The sequence below is a fragment of the Macrotis lagotis genome, chromosome 7 (assembly GCF_037893015.1).
Source record: "Macrotis lagotis isolate mMagLag1 chromosome 7, bilby.v1.9.chrom.fasta, whole genome shotgun sequence".
Taxonomy (NCBI): Eukaryota; Metazoa; Chordata; class Mammalia; order Peramelemorphia; family Peramelidae; genus Macrotis; species Macrotis lagotis.
This window is the reverse complement of record NC_133664.1, coordinates 22,888,889-22,908,046: the sequence shown is the minus strand read 5'-3', so window position 1 is coordinate 22,908,046 and position 19,158 is coordinate 22,888,889. Positions and strand designations below refer to the sequence as shown.

The 19,158-nt window shown below is 38.4% G+C and overlaps 1 protein-coding gene across 1 annotated transcript in view; it reads right to left on the bottom strand.

The window, feature by feature from the left end:
* Positions 1–19,158, bottom strand: part of GADL1 (glutamate decarboxylase like 1) — a 194,888-nt gene that overhangs the window by 75,447 nt on the left and 100,283 nt on the right. The window contains exons 13-14 of the mRNA XM_074195631.1: positions 9,609–9,660; positions 962–1,051 (exon numbers count right to left, since the gene is read on the bottom strand). Coding sequence (XP_074051732.1) covers positions 962–1,051; positions 9,609–9,660 — 142 coding nt within the window. The remainder of the gene's footprint in view (positions 1–961; positions 1,052–9,608; positions 9,661–19,158) is intronic.

The window sequence follows — 19,158 nt, the reverse complement described above, 5'->3', positions numbered from 1 at the left end:
ATGTGTAAAGATTTTTGTAAATCTTAAGAACCAGGATAATATTATAATTATTACAGAGAGTCTCACAGTTGAAAGGGATGCCACATTTATGTAGTCCAACCTGAACCTGAACAGAGACCACTCAGGATATTCTCAGAGGGCACATTCAGTCCTTGCTAGAAGACCCTTCAATGAGAAAGGAAGTACAAAGGTTTTCCCCTCCTAATTGCCTCCCTTAAGCACTTTCACTAAGGGGAAGGGGCTCTTTCTCTTTTGTCCTGAAAGGAAAAAGCAAGATGAGGTGCCTAATATTTCCTTACTATGCAACAAATTTAGACTTCCCCAGAGGCTGAAGTTCAGTTGGTAGGGGCAAAGGACTGATAGGGAGGGGCAGGAGGTAGAGAAAGATACCAGATACCCTCTCTCTTTACTATTAGGAATAACCAGAAAGGGGGTCAGAAGGAAGGTCAAGCCCATAGCATGAGCACTGACCAGTGAAGTCTTCAAGACCAAAGGCCAAATTATAATAATGTCCTGGGAAATGCGTTATCTACGGGGTCAGGCACTCTAATGCACTCAAGGGCCTCCGAGAGATCTCTGTTTTATTTACCACCAGTATCTTCATCACCTGTTGGAGAAGCATGTACTATGAAATTCCCGACATTTCCCCCCTTAGAAAATTAGAAGAAAGAGAAAAGAATTTAAACCAAAAGCCAGACTATAGGAGTTTCTGAATAATCATAAAAAGACTTCCTAGCCCTATGCCCCCTCCTTCATTCTTCATAGCTTGTGATTCCTCATCATTCTTACAGGTACAATCTCTTCCAATCTACCCATGGATCTGTGTATTTGTCTCCTTTACCTAGCTTGTAGGCTGTCTGAAAACAAATATCAAGTCTTAAGGGAGGTTATTTCCGATGCCAAAAATACAGTGACCATTGCATCACCAGTCCGACCAATGAACAAAATTCAGTTCACTTACCAAATTCAGCTTTGCCCAAAACTCAGGTCCTTCTTCCATCATCCTTAAACTTGGTGGAATGTACCAAAAGCAAACGTTAGCAAACTCGGGCTGAGGAAGAAGAAAAGATACAGTTTCCATTAACCTAGAGGGCAAATCTATGCCCAGTGTTCATGCTTATCAAAGCTTCGTGACAGAAGGTACAAATGTGTCTCTCCGTTTTTAAAATATGCTTACATTTCTTGTTTGTGAAGAATTACAAGCCAAAATCTCTGGGGACCAAAATCCCATTTTACAAGTAAATTCAATTCAATTCAACTAATATTTATTAAAGGAGACAGCACAGAGTGACGCATGAATAGAGCAGTGGACTTGAGGTCAGGAAGACTGAGGTTCAAATCCTGCCTCAGACAGTTGGAAAAGAAAAGTCAGAAATTTTGTTTTTTTTTTTTGCAAGGCAATGGGGTTAAGTGGCTTACCCAAGCAATTATTAAGTGTCTGAGGTTGGATTTGAACTCAGACCCTCCTGACTCCAGGGCCAGTGCTCCATCCATGGTGCCACCTAGCCACCTCCAGAAATCTTTTCGAAAGAATGTTGCCCCAATTTTTACATTGATTTGGATATGGATGTGACTGTAATCTGGACAGACTAGGGAGGACAAGCTGAAAGGACTCTAGAATCAATGGAAAACTCCAGAGCTGGCTAAATCACTTAACCTATGCTAGTCTTAGTCTTAGTTTCCTCATTTGTAAAATAAAGGGGTGGACTCAATGAACTTGGAAGTCTCTGTTAGTTCTAGATATTTAGTCCTATAAGTTGGAATGAATGAAGAATTCATTAAGTATATACTATCTGCAAGCATATGGGTACAGAGTTAGGAGAGGCAGTAAATTTGATGGGGAAGAGAGGAATATGGAAATAGGATTGAGAAAATACTACTGCAACAGCTGAGCTTCACCAACATTGCTTGGCTTTCTTGGAAGAACCTTTAAAAATGAGCCACTATAAATCTTACCCAAAGCATGGATCCTTCCATAACTTCTCCATCAAGTAGATATTCAGACTCCTTGAAAATATTCAACACTCCCTTTCAACATTTGGATGGCTGTCATAGGATGCTATTGTTCCTCATACTACATCCAAACTGTCCTTCTCTGGGCCTGCTCTGGTCCTTAATCAAGACAAGCCTAAAACCTCCTCTGGTTGACAAACTTCCAAATAAACATTGGTAATTCAGAATCCGGCATTCAGATGAACTTCAAAGGTTGCCTAGTGGTTTTGCTGCATTGCTCCCTATTTTCCAAGACTAAATTTTCTGAAGCCTAACTATTTTGGTCCCTTTTTCTAAAGGGATGGTTTCTGATCCCTCCTTCCGGACTGTTCTAGATTATCAACTAGATGTAATACATCACTCAAATTAGAAAGAATATTCCAATTATGTTCTAATGGCTTCAGAATACAGTAGTATTATTTCCTTGCTCATCCGATAGGGTCTAAAAGGAACAAGACTATTTATAATAAAAATGTTAGGTCGAGGTATAACATATGAAATGTCTAATTGGCTAGACCACATTGACCCCTTTGACCACCTACATTGCTCATTTACATTGAGTTTGCAATTCATTAAAAACCACAGGTGCCTTTTATTTTCTCCATGGGAACTGCTTTTAAGTCATAACTCTTTTATTCTTCGCTTGTGCATTGATTGAAAAACAAAAACCAAAATAAAAAATCTTAGATAGGGGATTTTATGTTTTCCCCATTTAATTTCATCTTCCTATCTTCAGTCAATTATGCTAACCTATTGAAGTCTTTGGGGATTTTTCAATCCCCTGATTCATTGTACTAGCTATCTCTCTCACACTTTCATGTCACCAGCTAGTTTGATAAGTATGCATCTATCCCTTAATCTAAGTTATTGATTTAAATGCTGAACAGAACCAGGCCAAGGACAGAGCCTTGGGTTTTTTCTCTGGAAAGCTCCCTTCAGGCCAACATTAATCCATTCATTAGCATTCTGTGGGCTCCATCTGCTCCAAACAGCACCCAACTCTAAAAATCATTCAGTCCTGATCGATCCCAATAGGGAGAGATTTTGTTGGATGCCTTGGTGACCTCCAAATGTGTTGTGTTCCTAGCATTTCCTTCTAGTCTATTAGTGATGGAGAGGGGCGGACTTGTGATATCACATTGGTAGAATCAGTTAGTGTGAGTCGACAAGCTTAAGCTCTGTCAGATACCAGTTGAGTGCTAGGAATACAAAGAAAGGCAAAAAAAAAATCTTAAAAGAGAAAAACCTTCTCAAGGCAGAACTTTTTCCTGAAAATTATAGTTTTAGGGAGTTGACTAGAGCATTAAGAAATTCAGTGACTTACCCAGGCCTTTCAACCAGCATATCAAAGGTCAGACAAGTCTTTTCTAGATCAGCTTTCTATTCACCTTGCCAGACTGCCTCCGAACTAGTTGAGTATAGTCATCAGAAAGTGAAAAGGATCCAGTGTTCTTAATGAGCCCATGCTGTGCCCTCACCCTTTTCTAAGTCCTTGTAAACTGCTCCTTTAATAATATTGTTATTTTCTCTCTTCCCAACAGGACCTGATATCAAATCTACTGGCCAAAAAATGGAATTGCTTCCTTCTTTCCCATTCTGAAAGCCAAAGCAGTGTCAGTGCCTTTCTGGTCCCCTTCACTAATATAATGCACTGGCAATTGTCTAACGATCATATCTACATATTCTTTGAGCATCAAAGGCCAGTCAGAAGAGATGGGGTGCAAAGGAAGGTAACTAAATAGCTCCTGCCTAAGATTCTTGCTCATTTTTTTTCACTATGTCTCTGATTCCTGACTCCAGGACCCTAGTATTGATTCCTGAATTTCTCTTATGGGAAAACTATGCCCCAATTTCCCACTGCCTTCCAGAAGGCTCTTCTTGGTTTGACTTCTGTTTATCAAATAAAGCTAGCATGACACCTTCCCTAGTGGAGTTACAAACACCTTCTGACAGTCCCTGACTGGGAAGTATTATTTTGACTTTCTTTGTGTTGACAGGAAAATGGGTGATACCACCACAGATATCAAGATTCATGGAAGTAAAAAACTCATGTCTAGCCCTGGAAGTGGGAAAGCTCAGGATTTTTTTATTTCCCAAGCCTGCAAAGTTCAGATTAAACTTTTTCCTAGAGAGATAATAACTTACATGAGAAGAGGCTAAAAAACAAAGGTCTAGGCAAGAATGCCTGAAAAAGAAAGGAAAACCTATGAAGTGACTGGTCTCAGACTCAGGTGAGTGAATCTAGTGTGGAGGGGTATGTGGGCCATACTTTTATAATCTGGACCACTTCCTATGCAGGGAAGAGTCAAGGAAAAGAGGGGAACGAGGGACCCACTCCTTCTCCATGACTGGGGTCCATGACCTACTTTGGAAGATAGGCAGAAAGCTAGAGGAGGGTTGGAGGGATGAGCTGAGGCTGTTCTTATCTTGGCCAATTTACATTTAGCAATGAAGTTACATTGAACAATTGAAGGGAATTTGCATCTGTCTGGGGCTTATGCTGCAGAGGAAACCCTCAGAAAACATCAGACATAAATACCATTTTCTTAATATCAAAAAAAACTAAGCAGATTTTTCTCTTTCAACATATGTTCATCACAGTTCATATAGAACCTTTAGTTCAAGGAGTATGAAATATTGTTAGACTCACTGAAGAGATTGGGAGCATTCAGACTGACTTCTAAGAACTATGAAAGAGATCCAGATCCCTTGAAGAAATGACATATATCTATTTGAGATGAAAGGGATGAAACTAATACCTAACCCGGTGAAAAGCTTTCAAAGTAAATGAGCTATCATGTTTAGCCAGCATGGGTTTACTAGGAACAAACTCTGACACATTAACTTTATTTCTGGAGCTATTTTAGAGGGTTCCTAGATTGTTGGAGTAGGAGAATGCTAGAGGTACCAATGAATCCAACAAAGCATTGGCAGTCTTCCAGGAGAGAGCTGTTGCCTCGATGAAGGTCTATCAGAGAGCAAGGAATAGATCAAGGGGATTCATCACTAGAGAAAAATCATTTCATATTGTGTTGACTTAGAGGGAATGATGGGGTTAGAACAGATTGTTGATTCTTGCTATCTGAAGTGCTGAAAAATGGAAAGAATGAGGTAACCAGAGTCTCTCAATGGGACTGTGTGATGGCAGGATGAAATAAAGTCTAGAGATGCAAGATCTCAAGAATACAAAAAAAAAGACAGGAATTCAATAGTCATAAGGATAGCTCAGGACTGGCGAAGGAGCAGAAGCAGGAATTCTGAGCTGAGCAATAGAGAACAGTCAGAAATCAGACCTCCCATTACACTTTCTCCTCTGGGGCCATCTGGGTCCAGTGACCAGTCTTGAATCAGGATGTCTGGAGATAGTCCTGGATGCTAGGCAATCTCTCCCCAACTAGACTAGACGTACCGTGAAGGCAGGGGCTCTGTCTTAGTTGAACTTTAGACTACTGCAAATGAGCCAATGTGTTGTCCATCTGGTAGATACTTAATAAATATTGAATTGACTTGAAGGAAATTGGAACTGATGTTAAAATAAGATCCAATGCTCAAATTGGTTTTAATTATTCCATTTTCATTAGCCCTTTTCCTTGATGAATGACCTTAAGGGAAAGGGAAGTTGGAAGGTCAGACCAAAGATATAGCAAACAAATGGACTCATTTTGCATTATTATTATAGGGTAGGCTTTACATTTAAGCCATTCCATTGGCCCTACCTCTTCTTAAAATGACATTGATACTTGGGATTTAGTGTTATCATCATCATCTCATCACTTTATGTAACTCTAATATTTGCAGAAGGCTTCATGGACCTCATATCCTTTGAGCCTTTGAAAGACACCACTAAACAGGGTTTACGGGTACTATCAATCCTCTTTCCTAGTGAAAGGTAAAGTGAATTAATTGCCCAGAATCACAAAGTAAAGTTCACACTCAGGGCTTCTTCTGATTCTGAGGCCAGTGTCTGTCCCGTGCACCGCCATGCCTCTTATTATAGAAATGCTATTTAAGGCCCTTTTAAGTAAAAGGTTTGAATTGAATTTAATGTGCATTTATTAAACACAAGAGAAAAAATTTGAAATCATTCCTTAGCTCAAAAAGCATGCATTCTTTTGAAGGGGACAATTGTTTTTATGTCTATATAATGCAAATTGTTGGCAACTAGGTAATAAATCAAGCACTTGATCTGGAATCAGAAAGACTCAGATTCAAATCCAGCCTCAGACACTTACTAGCTGTGTTACCTTGACCAAGTCACTTAACACTATCTCACTTTCCTCACCTACAAAAATTATCTAGAAAAGGAAATCATAAGCCATTCTAGATCTTTGGCAAGGGAACCCCAACATGGTGTCACAGAGAGTTGGACATGACTGACACGATTGAATAACAATAACAAAATAAAGTAAATCATCGATTAACTAACAGGTATTTATTGAGTGCTAATTCGATATCGAAAGATATTTAGATGGCACAGTATACTGAGTGATGGACCTGAACTCAAATTCTGTCTCATTAGCTGTGTACCTCACTTCTCTAAATCTCAGTTTCCCAAGTTGTAAAATAGAGTTGGATAATAGTGCTCCCTGACAAAGTTATTATGGGGATCCAATGAGATAATAATTATAAATCACTTCATCACTATTATCATTTTATTAAATTGATAATGGTGTTGGTGGTGGTGGTGGTGGTGGTGGTAGTGGTGTACCAGGCACTGTGTTAGCTTTTGGGGAATTCAAAGACAAAAATAAAAGCATTTTCTGCCTCTGAATGGTTTGTATTTTACTGCATTTTCCCTGCAAAATATAAAAACCTATATAGAAGACTAGAACTGATGATATAAGAAGAAAAACACCTACCAAGTTATCTGCTTAGAATCTCAAATCAAACACAGAAAATTAAAGAAGCGATTTTTCAGGAGCCTGAGAATAATGAGCATTTCCTTTGAAATGATAACTTCCTATGCTGTCAAGATAATATGCATTATTCTTGCTTCTGACAGTAAAAAAAAAATTCAAGTACTCTGCTCTCCACATTAAGAGCAGCTCCATACAGTGTTTTCAATATTTCTCTTGACATTGTCAGCCTTAGTGCCTTAACCACAATCTAGAAAACAGTGGTTATTACAGCTATTGGCCTTTTTGTTTTAAAAGAACAACTTTTAGGTACACCAAATGCATTTCCCAGAGAAAAGGGAACCACTTTCATGATCTGTTGACTTTATTATAGGAAAATGCAAGAAAAAAAATCATTCTAACCATTTAAGTCAGGGCCCTGCCCTCCATGCTTTTCATAACCATCTAATGAGAATCTATCCAACGATATCAGGAAGAATTTTTGATATGCTATGGATTTCAAGGAGGCAGTAAAGCCTCCCATAAACACCAGAGGCCCAAGCTAGAACCCTGATCTCCAACCAAGTTCAACAAAGACTTTATTGATTTATATGAAGTGCTAGGCAAAAGAAGAGGTGTGCTAGTAAAAGTTTAACCATCAGCTCTCTGAGAAATAAAAAGTACCCATGAATATTTTCAGTGCATTCTGCATCATTAAAATTTTCTTTATCATTTTTGTAAGTTTAGACAATCAGCAAAATAATAAATTTGTGGGGTCAGAAGTCTTAGGTTGTGGAAGCCTGGAGGAGTCACATTCCAACACACCATGGATATAAGACATACAGAGTCCAAAATAAGGCAGGCCTGTGCTCAAGGAACTTACGTTCCATTGGGGGCAGCTAGGTGGCTCAATACCTTGTAATCAGGAGGGTAGGAGCTCGAACCTGACTTCAAACACTTGACTCTTACTAGTTGGGTGACCTTGGGTAAGTCACTTAACACTGATTGCCTAGCATCCAGGACTATCTCCAGTCATCCTGATTCAAGACTGGTCACTGGACCCAGATGGCTCCAGAGGAGAAAGTGAGACTGGTGACTTAGCACAGCCTGCCCTCACTCAAATCCAATTCATGTGCCTGTCATGGCATCACCTCCCTGATGTAATGATCTTTGAAAATGAAGGACAAAAAAAAAATTACCTTCTTTCGAACAATCCTAAAAGTTGTAAACACAATTTATTGTTGTTATTGTATACATTATTATTGTAGTAATAACTGAAATACAGGGTGAGGTAGTAGACAGACACTGCTTCTAATTCCAATTCTGAGAGAAGAAGAGAATGAATGCCTTTGTCACATTCTTGCTTTATAAGCATGCATAAGTCATTAAGTCATTTAGTCTCCTAGAATCCCCCCTTCTTCATTCTTCTACTGCTCCTCTTCCTCCTCTTCCTTCTTTTCTTCCTCTCCTTTCTTCTTTTTCCTCCTTTTTCCTTTTCCTCCTCTTCTTCCTCTTTCTCTTCCTCGTCCTCCTCTTCTTCCTTTTCTTCCTCCTTCTCTTTGTCATTGCTGCTGATGTTGTTGAGGTTCACAAATTAATTTTCTAAGACTGCCGGTCATGGAAAAATCACTGCTCGGGATTAGAGGCTTTCAGATTTAGAGCTGGATAGGACCTCAGAGGTCATCTAATTTGACTCCTTATTTTTAAAGATAAGGAAACTGAGTTCCAGAGGAGTTGACTGATTGACTCAAGATCAGAAAAACAGTAAATGTCAGAGCCACAAACTAAACTCATGTTCTTTGATTCCAAATTTCAGTATTCATTGCATCATACCACCCTCAGCAGATGGTACTTAACAGTGATGGAATCAGAGGTCAGGAATAAGAAAAAAATATTTATAGCATCATATTTATCTAGTGTTTTCCTCCCAGTGACTTGCGGTAGAGCACAATTAAATTTTTTTTAATTTTAGAAAGGTTTTATTTATTTTGAGTTTTACATTTTTTCCCCAATCTTGCTTCCCTTCCTCCCATGCCCACAGAAGGCAGTTTGTTAGTCATTACATCATTCCCATAGTATGCATTGATCTAAGTTGAATGTGATGAGAGAGAAATCATATCCTTAAGGAAGGAACATATAGTATGAGATATCTCAGAGTTACATAATAAGATAAATTTTTTAAATTAACGGGTTACTGAGGTTGGAGGATGTGGTGAGTCATTGGAAGAGTCAGAACTTTCAATACAGGGCTTCTGATCCCCAAACCACTACTCCATAGCTGCCTCCCCCCCAAAAGAAATTCTGCTTTTATTCTTTAAACTTAGCCAACAAAAGAATCTCCATTTTACTGTAGCTCAAATCTGAGGGGGTGGGAAGAGGATGTTGTTCATGCCTTTAAATGGACAAAATAAGAATTATTTTCCATTCACTTAAGATTTGCATTCTAACAGATTTTCCATATTTTTACAGCTGGGCAGTCAGTGGAGTCAATAAGCAATTTGTATATCATCATGTCATAATTTATTCTGTAGAATCCTGGGTAATTATTAGTGACCACTTTGATTTCCATTGCTTAAAACCATGTATGTGTTCTCAGTGGATTCTACAAAGAAGAAAGTATTCACTAATAGAGTAAATTAACATAATGGACTCCCTGAATTAAGCTAATGATTGATTCCCACCAGTTACAACCCCAGCAAAGAATAACAGATGAGAAAATTGCCACCTTTATCCCTGTTGATTGACAAAAATCACTAACACAACAAGTCTATGTTGACTTACCTCTAAAAGCAGTCGGAATCCTTCTCTTTTCTTAATTTCCTCCACAAGGTACCTGTAATTAAAAAACACAACTGCATCGGAAAGAGAAACTCCAAAGCCAGGAGCATTTCAAACCCAGGATAGGATTACAATCATTGCATCTTTTCTATACACATAAACCTAGATTTAGAGCTAGAAAAGAACTTAGGGGTTATTGATTGTGACCATCCTATTTTGCAGATAAGCAAACTGAGGCCCAGAGATGTGAAGTGATTTGCCCAATGTCAAACAGCTAGTGTTTGACATGGGATTGAAACTAGGTCTTGCTGATTCCAACTCCAGTGCTCAATACTATGTGAGACTACCTCACCAATGGATAGATACATTATTCTAGAAAACACACATTGGTATATACCTTAAATAATTCTTGCATTTCTTGGAAGGTGAGGGAGGAGGTAGAAATTTTGCCTAGTTTAGAATAGGGAAGACAATTTGGGTCACCCCTGGGAGAGGAGGAGAAAATGAGATAAATGTTTTTCAAGATTAGAATTAACAAATTGAATATGGCAGCTCTTCCGAGTCATAGGATCTTAGATCATAGAATCATCATTTCAAAACCAGGAGGGACCTGACAGATCATTAAGAGTACAAATCTACATGGCCCAACAGCTGGCAATGTAATTAGCCCCTAGCTAGGGGCACACCTTGACCTCTAGACCTTGATGGTGTGTATTAAGAATTCACCCAATGCTACTCAAGCATCTCACGTCTCTCCATAGCTTCAGTTTCTTTTCTTTTCTTTTTTTTTTTTGCAAGGCAATGGGGTTAAGTGGCTTACCCAAGGCCACACAGCTAGGTCATTATTAAGTGTCTGAGGTCAGATTTGAATTCAGGTCCTCCTGACTCCAGGGCCGGTGCTTCGTCCACTGTGCCACCTAGCTGCCTCAGCTTCAGTTTCAAATTCCTTGGTCTCATTCCAAGTTGCTTTGGTCAATTTAGCAGAAACTATAGCTGAGGTCCTAGATTGGAACTTAAGAAGTTCTGATACCATTGAGAAACCTAGAATCAAATCTAGGTTGTCACCGACTAACTAAAGGACCTCAGTCAAATCTAATTTACCACAGTTCTGTAAAAGGAGAGGGGCAGACTCATGTGTCTCAAAATTCTTCTCTAGCTCTCAAATTCAATGACAGGATGGGATGGTCCTGCTCTATCTTCAGTCTTATTTTGGGACAGTTTATTTAATAATGATTGCTTGATAAAAGAGAATCCTAGAGAATCATCCCCAAATGGAGCCATATACTTGGATTGAAACTGTGTTCTCTTGCTCACCACGTAGAGAAGTTTTCCTCTCAGATCTGTAAATAAAGGGATAGCTCATAAGTTCTTAGCCTGAAGCCCACAGATTTGTGCATAGACTTTAGTGGATAAGAAATAAAGGAATTACATCTTTATTTTCATTAACTTTTAATTTCTTCTGCAATCCTCTGCATTTTGTTTTATTTTTTAAAAAACATTATTCTGAGAAGGGGGTTCATAAATTTCATAGACTGACAGAGAAGTCCATGATACACAAAAAGATGAAAAATCTTTGGCCTTTATTTTTAAAGTTCTCTCCCAATTTTCTAGGAGTCATATAATTTCTTGCCTTCTCCTGTCACTTTATGAAATGGCCCTGCTTTTCCCCACTGCCTTGGCTCTTCAAATATAACCACAACCACTCTGGCACCTCTCTTCCCTTCACCATGCCCCCCCCCATCAGTAGTTTCATCATTTTCTTAAAGATACCCTTGGGTGCAGTGAAATCTGCCATCTGTATTCAACCTACCCAGCAAATTTCGATACAGATGTGAGCTTGCATAATTTATCAGAGACACCCACCTGGGTCTAGGTATCTATGGCATGGGTGATCTGTTCTAGGCTTCTACCCCTCTCAAGCCACAGAAAAACTACCCCTTCCATGAAAGTCATATTATGTCCCACCTAACATTTTCCTCCCTGGCAAAAAATAAGTTTCTCAGTTTCCATGTGAGTGAACAGAATGCATTCCAATGTTGGAGATTGTGGACTTAGGGAATAGATAAATGAGACCCTAGGGACCAGCACCAAGGAGAGCAGCTGATTTGTTTGTTGTTGCTATAAAGACTGATACCCATGATTCTTCAGTACTGTTTTAAAAATCACCCCATGGCGAATCCCCATTTAGTCTGATTGCTGAGACATACCACAGCAGGCCAGCCTCCCCAATGGGTAGCAGCAAACATCACAAAATACTTTTGTTTTTCTTCCCCTGCTGAATCCCATCAAGCACAATTCTCTGTCTTGTGTCAAGCTGAAGTGGCATTTTCCAAACTGTGGGGTTCTGGATTCTTTTCCCCACTGAAACTGAGTCAGGATCATATAGTGGAAAGGGCGCCACGAATAGCAGGTATAATAGTGGACTCTGAGTCAAGAGGATTTGGTTTCAAATCCCACCTCAGATGCTAGTTGTATGAGCCTGATCAAATCTTTTAATCACTTTATCCCTCAATTTTCCCATCTGTAAAATGAGAGGGGCTGGACCTGGTGGTCTCTTTCAGTTCTAAATCTATGCTTCTATGATTTGGATTCAGAAAACTTGAGTTTGGATCCAGTCTCTGACATTTGCCAGCTAGGGAAGTTGGTTAAGTCACAAACATTTATCTGTGGTTCACTTTCCTTATCTGTAAAATGAAAGGCTCAGACCAGATGGCCTCTAATGTCCTTTCCAGCTCTGAGGATTCTAATTCTTGATAGGAAAATTTGATATTGTAGTCCAAGTCTCATTGCTCTCAAAGCGTTCCAGAGGTGGTAAAGAGTGGTGCTGGGAAAACAACATAATCTCACTTGAGTCTTATTTTCTTTCTTTTACATAATATAAAATCACAGATAAAAAGCCACTGGGGATCTTAAAGACCATAAAAACTAACTTTTTCATTTCATGAATGAGGAAACTGAGGCAAATGACTTGCTGAAGGTCATATGTTTGTCCTTCATTTTTGAAGAAGACCATGACATTGGGGGATGATCCTATGACAAGCACATAAATTGAATATGAGTAAGGAGAATGCTATGCTAAGTCACTGGCCTCACTTTCTCCTCCAGAGCCACCTGGGTCCAGTGGCCAGATAGGAATCAGGATGACTAGAGATGGTCCTGGTTGTGGGGCAATCAGGATTAAGTGATTTGACCAAGGTCACAGGACTAGTAAGGGGCAAGTATCTGAGGCTAGATTCAAACTCCCATTCTCCTGAATCTAAAGCCAATGCTCTAGCCACTGTACAATCAAACTGCCCTGAAGGTCATATAGCTAGTAAATGTCAGAGGTTGGATTCACACCTGGACTCTGTTGACCCCACGTTAAGCACTCTTACTTGGCCATACTCTCTAACCATTCTTTGTTGGTACTGTGTAGACAGAGGCTTTTCCTCCCCATCTACTACTGAGTCATTATTTGGAGGCATTAGTATCTGAAAGAAAGAACTGATGAGTTCTTATGAGAATTTTTGAGTTTGAAAGTATTGGATTGGGGGCAGCTAGGTGGTGCAGTGGATAAAGCACGGCCCCTGGAGTCAGGAGTACCTGGGTTCAAATCCGGTCTCAGACACTTAATAATTACCTAGCCATGTGGCCTTGGGCAAGCCACTTAACCCCATTTGCCTTGCAAAAAACCAAAAAACTAAAAAAAAAAGTATTGGATTTTTAAGGGCTCTGTGACAAAGGAAGAGGACATCAGCTAATGAATGGAATTGGAAAAATGGTAAATGTGAGTATGAGGACAGAAAGTATAATAATCTCTTCACCAGTGGAAAGTAAAAGAATGTGAATATGGCAAGGCCATGAAATACAGTCCTTGTGAGAGTCAATCAATGGGGGGTCAATGGATTTCCCCTTCCAACAAGATAGCTAAATTAGGTCTATTGCTTGGTGTACTGGGAAGTTAGAAGGTCAGGGGGATAATGATTGGTCTGCTAACTTGTTGTTTTGGCTAAGGCTTTTTCCACCTTTTTATGCCTTAGTTTCCTCATCAGTTTGACTAAGTGCTATATCAATGATTTCTTGCTCACAGAGCATGGAGACTGAACTATATACCATATTTGTGTGTATATATATATATATATATATATATATGCATGTATTTATAATATTTATTATTAATCTTATGTTATATATAATTATTACTATAAGATTACTTTCAATATATTATGCATTGATATGAATATATGTTATAATATATTGTACACATACAATATAAAAATGCATTAAATAGGCATATATGCTTATATATTTACTAATGGAAATCAAGGCACATTGAAAGCTTTCCATATTATAGGAGAATTGGAAGGCTTCTTCAAAGAGCCATCATTTGCAAATTTTTTTCCCATGGGAAGCAGCTAGATGGTTCAATGGATAGTACAATGAGCCTGAAGTCAGGAAGACCTGAGTTCAAATCCAATCTCAGACTACTTGTGTAACCCTGGCAAGTCACTTCACCTCTGTCTTAATTGGAGAAAGAAATGACAAACCATCCCAGGATATTTGTCAAGGAAACTCCATGGACAACACTGGATCATTATGGTCCAAGGGATCACAAAGAGTTAGACGTGACTGAACAACAAACACCCATATCAGAGATAACTCAAGTTTTATCTGATTCCCTATTCACCTAGCAAAGCTCATTGTACATGGACTATGAGAGAACTGGGTTAAAGGATCTTCCATGTTTTTTTCTAGTTCTAATTTGAATGACCTTGATCCTTCCACTGCAGCCAAAGGCTAAATGGACTGAGAGCTAGAATATATAATATATAATAGCTAGAATATATAAATAATAAATAGAATAATAGAATAGAATAATAAAATAAATCATGAAATATAAGGGAAGCTCTATAGAAATTCTAGCCACTTGTCATCACTGCTTAGGATGATGTAGTATTTCAAAGAGGATAAAATCAAATAGGGGGTCACTAAATCATATATAAGAATGACTATGAAAAAAGAATTCCTATGGCTGCAAAGTGATTTGGTTTTAAAGTTTAATGTTACCTTTTTTTGGAATTTTTATTTAGGGAATTAAATATTTCTGTTATATTTTAATGGAGCTCAGGCTGCCCTAAGAAGAATGTGCCCTTAGGTTTGTATTTGACATCTCTACCCCAGACCATTTAATCACAAGTCCCATCCATATCCGCTTTCCTCATATCATGGATGGAGAAGTCAAGCATCCATCTATCTTAATTGATTTCTTTAAATCCTGCTAGTGAACTTAGAAAGATTGTTCAGGGCTCTAATTCTGGATGTTACAGAAGATATTTTCTGAAATAACTAAGGAAGATTCCTCTTGAACATATTTATCAGGTATTCTCCAATAGAATAAAACCTTTTTGAGGTCAGGGATGGTTTCATATTTGTCTTAATATTGGTGGTGTCTGGGATCTTGCATCATGAATAGGTAGCATTTAAAACATTTATCACATTGAAATGAATGGGGTAGATCAATCTAGTCCTGTTTTCTATGATTGACCCTCTTTAATATCTGGTGAAGTCTGTGGACCCCCTCTCAGAACAGTGTTTTTAAATGTTTAAAATAAAACAAAATAAAAATATTACAGAAATTATGAATGACAAAAGAAATCCCTGTTGAAATAGTCATCAAAATATTTTTCAAATATTCACAGATCTCAAGTGAAGTAACCCTAGACTTATAAAAGCCGCACAAATTGTCCTTCAGGAAGAATACATACACAAATTGTCCCACAATGTAAGTATTATAAAACCTTGCCAGTAGAAAGAAATCTATCCCTTAAATCATAAGGTCAAGATGCTAGTTCCCAAATTAAGCCAGATCTAAATTCAGTAACACTGAAACATTATCGCTGAGGCATCCATATAATCCCTACTATGAGGAAGAAAGGAGACGCAGCTGGTCAAGTAGTTAAGGAGCCTGGCAGAGTGCCCAGGGAAACTGACAGCTCATGACATGATGCCACTAACGCCCACTGAAGCCGCCAAGCGATCACCGCATGGAATAGGTCTTATCCCAGAGACGCCGCCTGGGTAATTCTGCTTCTTGAAGAAACAATGTCACTTCCACTTAGAAATGAGCCCAGGTAAATCCTCACTATCAAAAATGTGGATCTCTCTATTCTGCGTCCTGGGAATCTTGGGCCAACAGGCTGGAAAGAAATGACTTTTAACTACCATCAAGCAGCAGTTTCAATTGATTAAAGATGCCTCACCTGGAGGAATAACCCCTGAGGATACACTGGGATTGAAGAAAAGATGGTCCCAGAATGAAGAAGTGTCTATAGCTTACTTAGGAGGGGGGACTGTGAACTTTCTGAGCAGGTTAAAAATAAAAGCAGAATATTGAAAGGAAACCCTCTCTGACAAACCTTCCAAGACTTTGTAATTTAATGTCCCTGTGAAGAGAAACTCCTAAAAGGGAGTTTGTGCCCTTTGGGTTGGCACCATGGTATGCCTTTGGCCTGTGTTAGGAATGAGGTGTCAGATATCTGCTACATGAAAGGTTAAGGCAGGTAGCTGGCTATAATTTGAGTTTGGAAAAAGGGAGATTCTTTTTCAAGAATTGATAGAGAACCCACAGCTGCACTCACTGAAGTATGTAAGGACAAGGAGGAGGAATCCTGAGCAAAGAATCAGAATCTTGGGGACTAATCCTGTCTCACCTTTGAAGCAAATCCCCAAGGTTCACTTTCCTCATCTGTAAAATGGAACTATTGGTTCCTGAGTCTCCTGATTCATACAACTGCTGTGTAGATAGGAGAGAACCATGTGTAGACTTTGGGGGATACCCTGCATGGCAGTCTGAGATTTAAAAAACACTTTAGATATTTTATCTAATTTGAATCTGATAACAAATGTGTAAGGAAAATGCTATAATTTTCTGATTTCACTGCAGAGGGAAATGAGCCAGAGAGAGGAAGTGGGTTGCTTGGAGTCACATAGCTAGTAAGTGTCTCAGATCTCTACTCTACATATAGCACTCTATCCATCACAACATACTATGTAAGTATAAAGTGGATTGCTAATATGAATATATGTAAATATATTATGTTATATATTAATAATGTAGAATGTATTAATAATATAGAATATATGTTAATATATTGATTTGTATATATTAATTATGTATGTATATACATATATCTATATCTATCTATCTATCTGTCTATTTATGTATATAGCTGGAGTTTCTGCCCCCAAAAATTCTTACACCAAAAAAATCATGTTCTGGAGCATCTATTAATCTCTACCTGTTTACCATATGAACAGATAGATTCAGATTTTCTGCTTGAGGTTAAAAATATATGTATAAACATATAGGTGTGCTTCTAAATATACATACATACATACATGTCCACAGACACAGGTAGAGGTTAATAGATACTCTATTTAGAATTGGTGGTACCTGTCCTTGAAGGTTTTAGAGTAGAGGTTGGATGACCATATATCTTATTTCCTTTCATTGTTTTGGGGTGGACTTTGGTTTGGCCATCAAAGTACCTTTCAACTCATAAATTCTCTAATTTATTTTTTAATTTAGAAGAAATTTCTTTGCAGATTTAGAATAGTTCCAACTCCCTACAATGGAAGATGAGGTGGACTTTGTTATAGGATCATAGATTTGGGGATGGATGAAAGCTTAAAGATCAGATCATCCAATGCCTTTTACCATTTTTACCAATTTTTTTTTAACCAATTTTACCATTTGGAAAGAAAGGGAGATTCAGAAAGTTAATGATTTGCCCAAGGTCACATAATTAGCAAATAGCAAAGCCATGAAATCTAGCTCCTCTGACCTCTAGATACAGCTCTCTTCCACTACTGACCAGGTGACACAGCAGAAAGAGAGTTGGACCTGAAATAAGGAAGATATGAGTTCAAATCTAGACTCAGATACTTAGCTACGTGACCTTCACTGTGCCTTAATTTCCTCATCTGTAAAAATGGGATAAAATACCACCTAGTTCTCAGGGTTTGATGAGGAAAAAATGAAGTAATATCTGTAAACCTTAAATAACATAGCATTCATTATTATTATACCATACTGTCATAGTTTCCATGTGATATAATACACTTTCCAAAGGATTTTAATGACTGAATCCAACATAAAATGAAATTCAAGGTCCAATCAGTTACTACCCTATTTTGAAACTTTGACAGGAGAGGCATCCATTGAGATGTCCCAGTCAACAATCATAAAAGTTTTCAGGGAGAACAGATTGTGGAAAGAAGTGTTTGAAGAGTTTCAGCGAGGCCATTTTCCTTATGTATTTGAACTTATCATTCCTGGAACATCACTCACTTGGGAGTTTTTAAGTATGAAATAAAAGCTTTAGACCTGGCTGGATCCCTCTGGGAAGAACAACTTTTAGGATGGATGCTTTTGATGATTTGGGGGGGGATTGTGAAAGTATCTCTGTATCAAGGAGTACTGATTACTGACCAGAAATATCATGCTGATGCTATATTTTGGTCTACAGTAAAAATAGTCTAGAAATTTAATTTTGATCATTATTTTCCTTCCCATCCTGCCCTGGGGGATTCAAATATAGCTGAGATTGGCACTGGAGTGGGAGGGCTGGATTAGAAGTCATGTATCTCACTCTGCTACCTGCTATTTGTGTGACCTTGGACAAGTCATCTCCCAGAGCTGATCCTCAGTTTCCTTATGTGTAAAATGAAGGAGTTTGTTTAGATAAGAGCTATGGAACTTTCCACTGCTAAGTCCTATGATCCTACATTTTTTTCCTGGAATACTTTTGATTAAACAGACAGTGCTTCAGCTGCTTGGATAATATGTATATCATATTGCATAATGATAATATTTATTATAATGTTCACATCTATCTTGGGTTGATTTTATTGCTTTTGGTGTATAATCAATATATACATACAGATAGATAAATAGATTAGATAGATAGATAGGCTGGAGAATTTAGGAGTTGGAAGGTGCTATGGTGGCCAAACTAAAGTCCACCCCAAGACAATGAAAAGGGGCACCAATATAAAATATGGGCATTCAAACTCTGGTCTAAAACCTCCAAGGAGGGGCTACTACCAATTCTAAAGACAATCATTCCACTTTGGGCCTAATTATTAGGAAATAAAACCTAAATTTGTCTCATTACAACTTCCACTAATAGTTCCTGTATACTCCTCTGAATTCAAACACAACCAAGTTGATCCCCTTATGTATGACAGTCATCATTTGCTCCATCTCTCTCCTAGGGCAAATATATCTCATTTTTTCACTTGATTCTTCTAAGATAGGGACTCAAGCCTCTTCACCATTCTAGATGTCTTCTTCCGGATACTATTCAGATTATCAATGTCCTTCTTCAACAGCAGTGCCAGGACTGAGCAGGATGAGTTCTGATCATGACAGTGTATGGTGGGAATCTGACTTCCCTACCCCTGGAAACTTCTTCCCTCTTAATGTAGCCCAAGACCACATGAGCTTGTTTTAAGCTTGCAGTTCACTGAAGATCCTAAATCTTTTTCAGATTGACTTTAGCTTCACCAGATC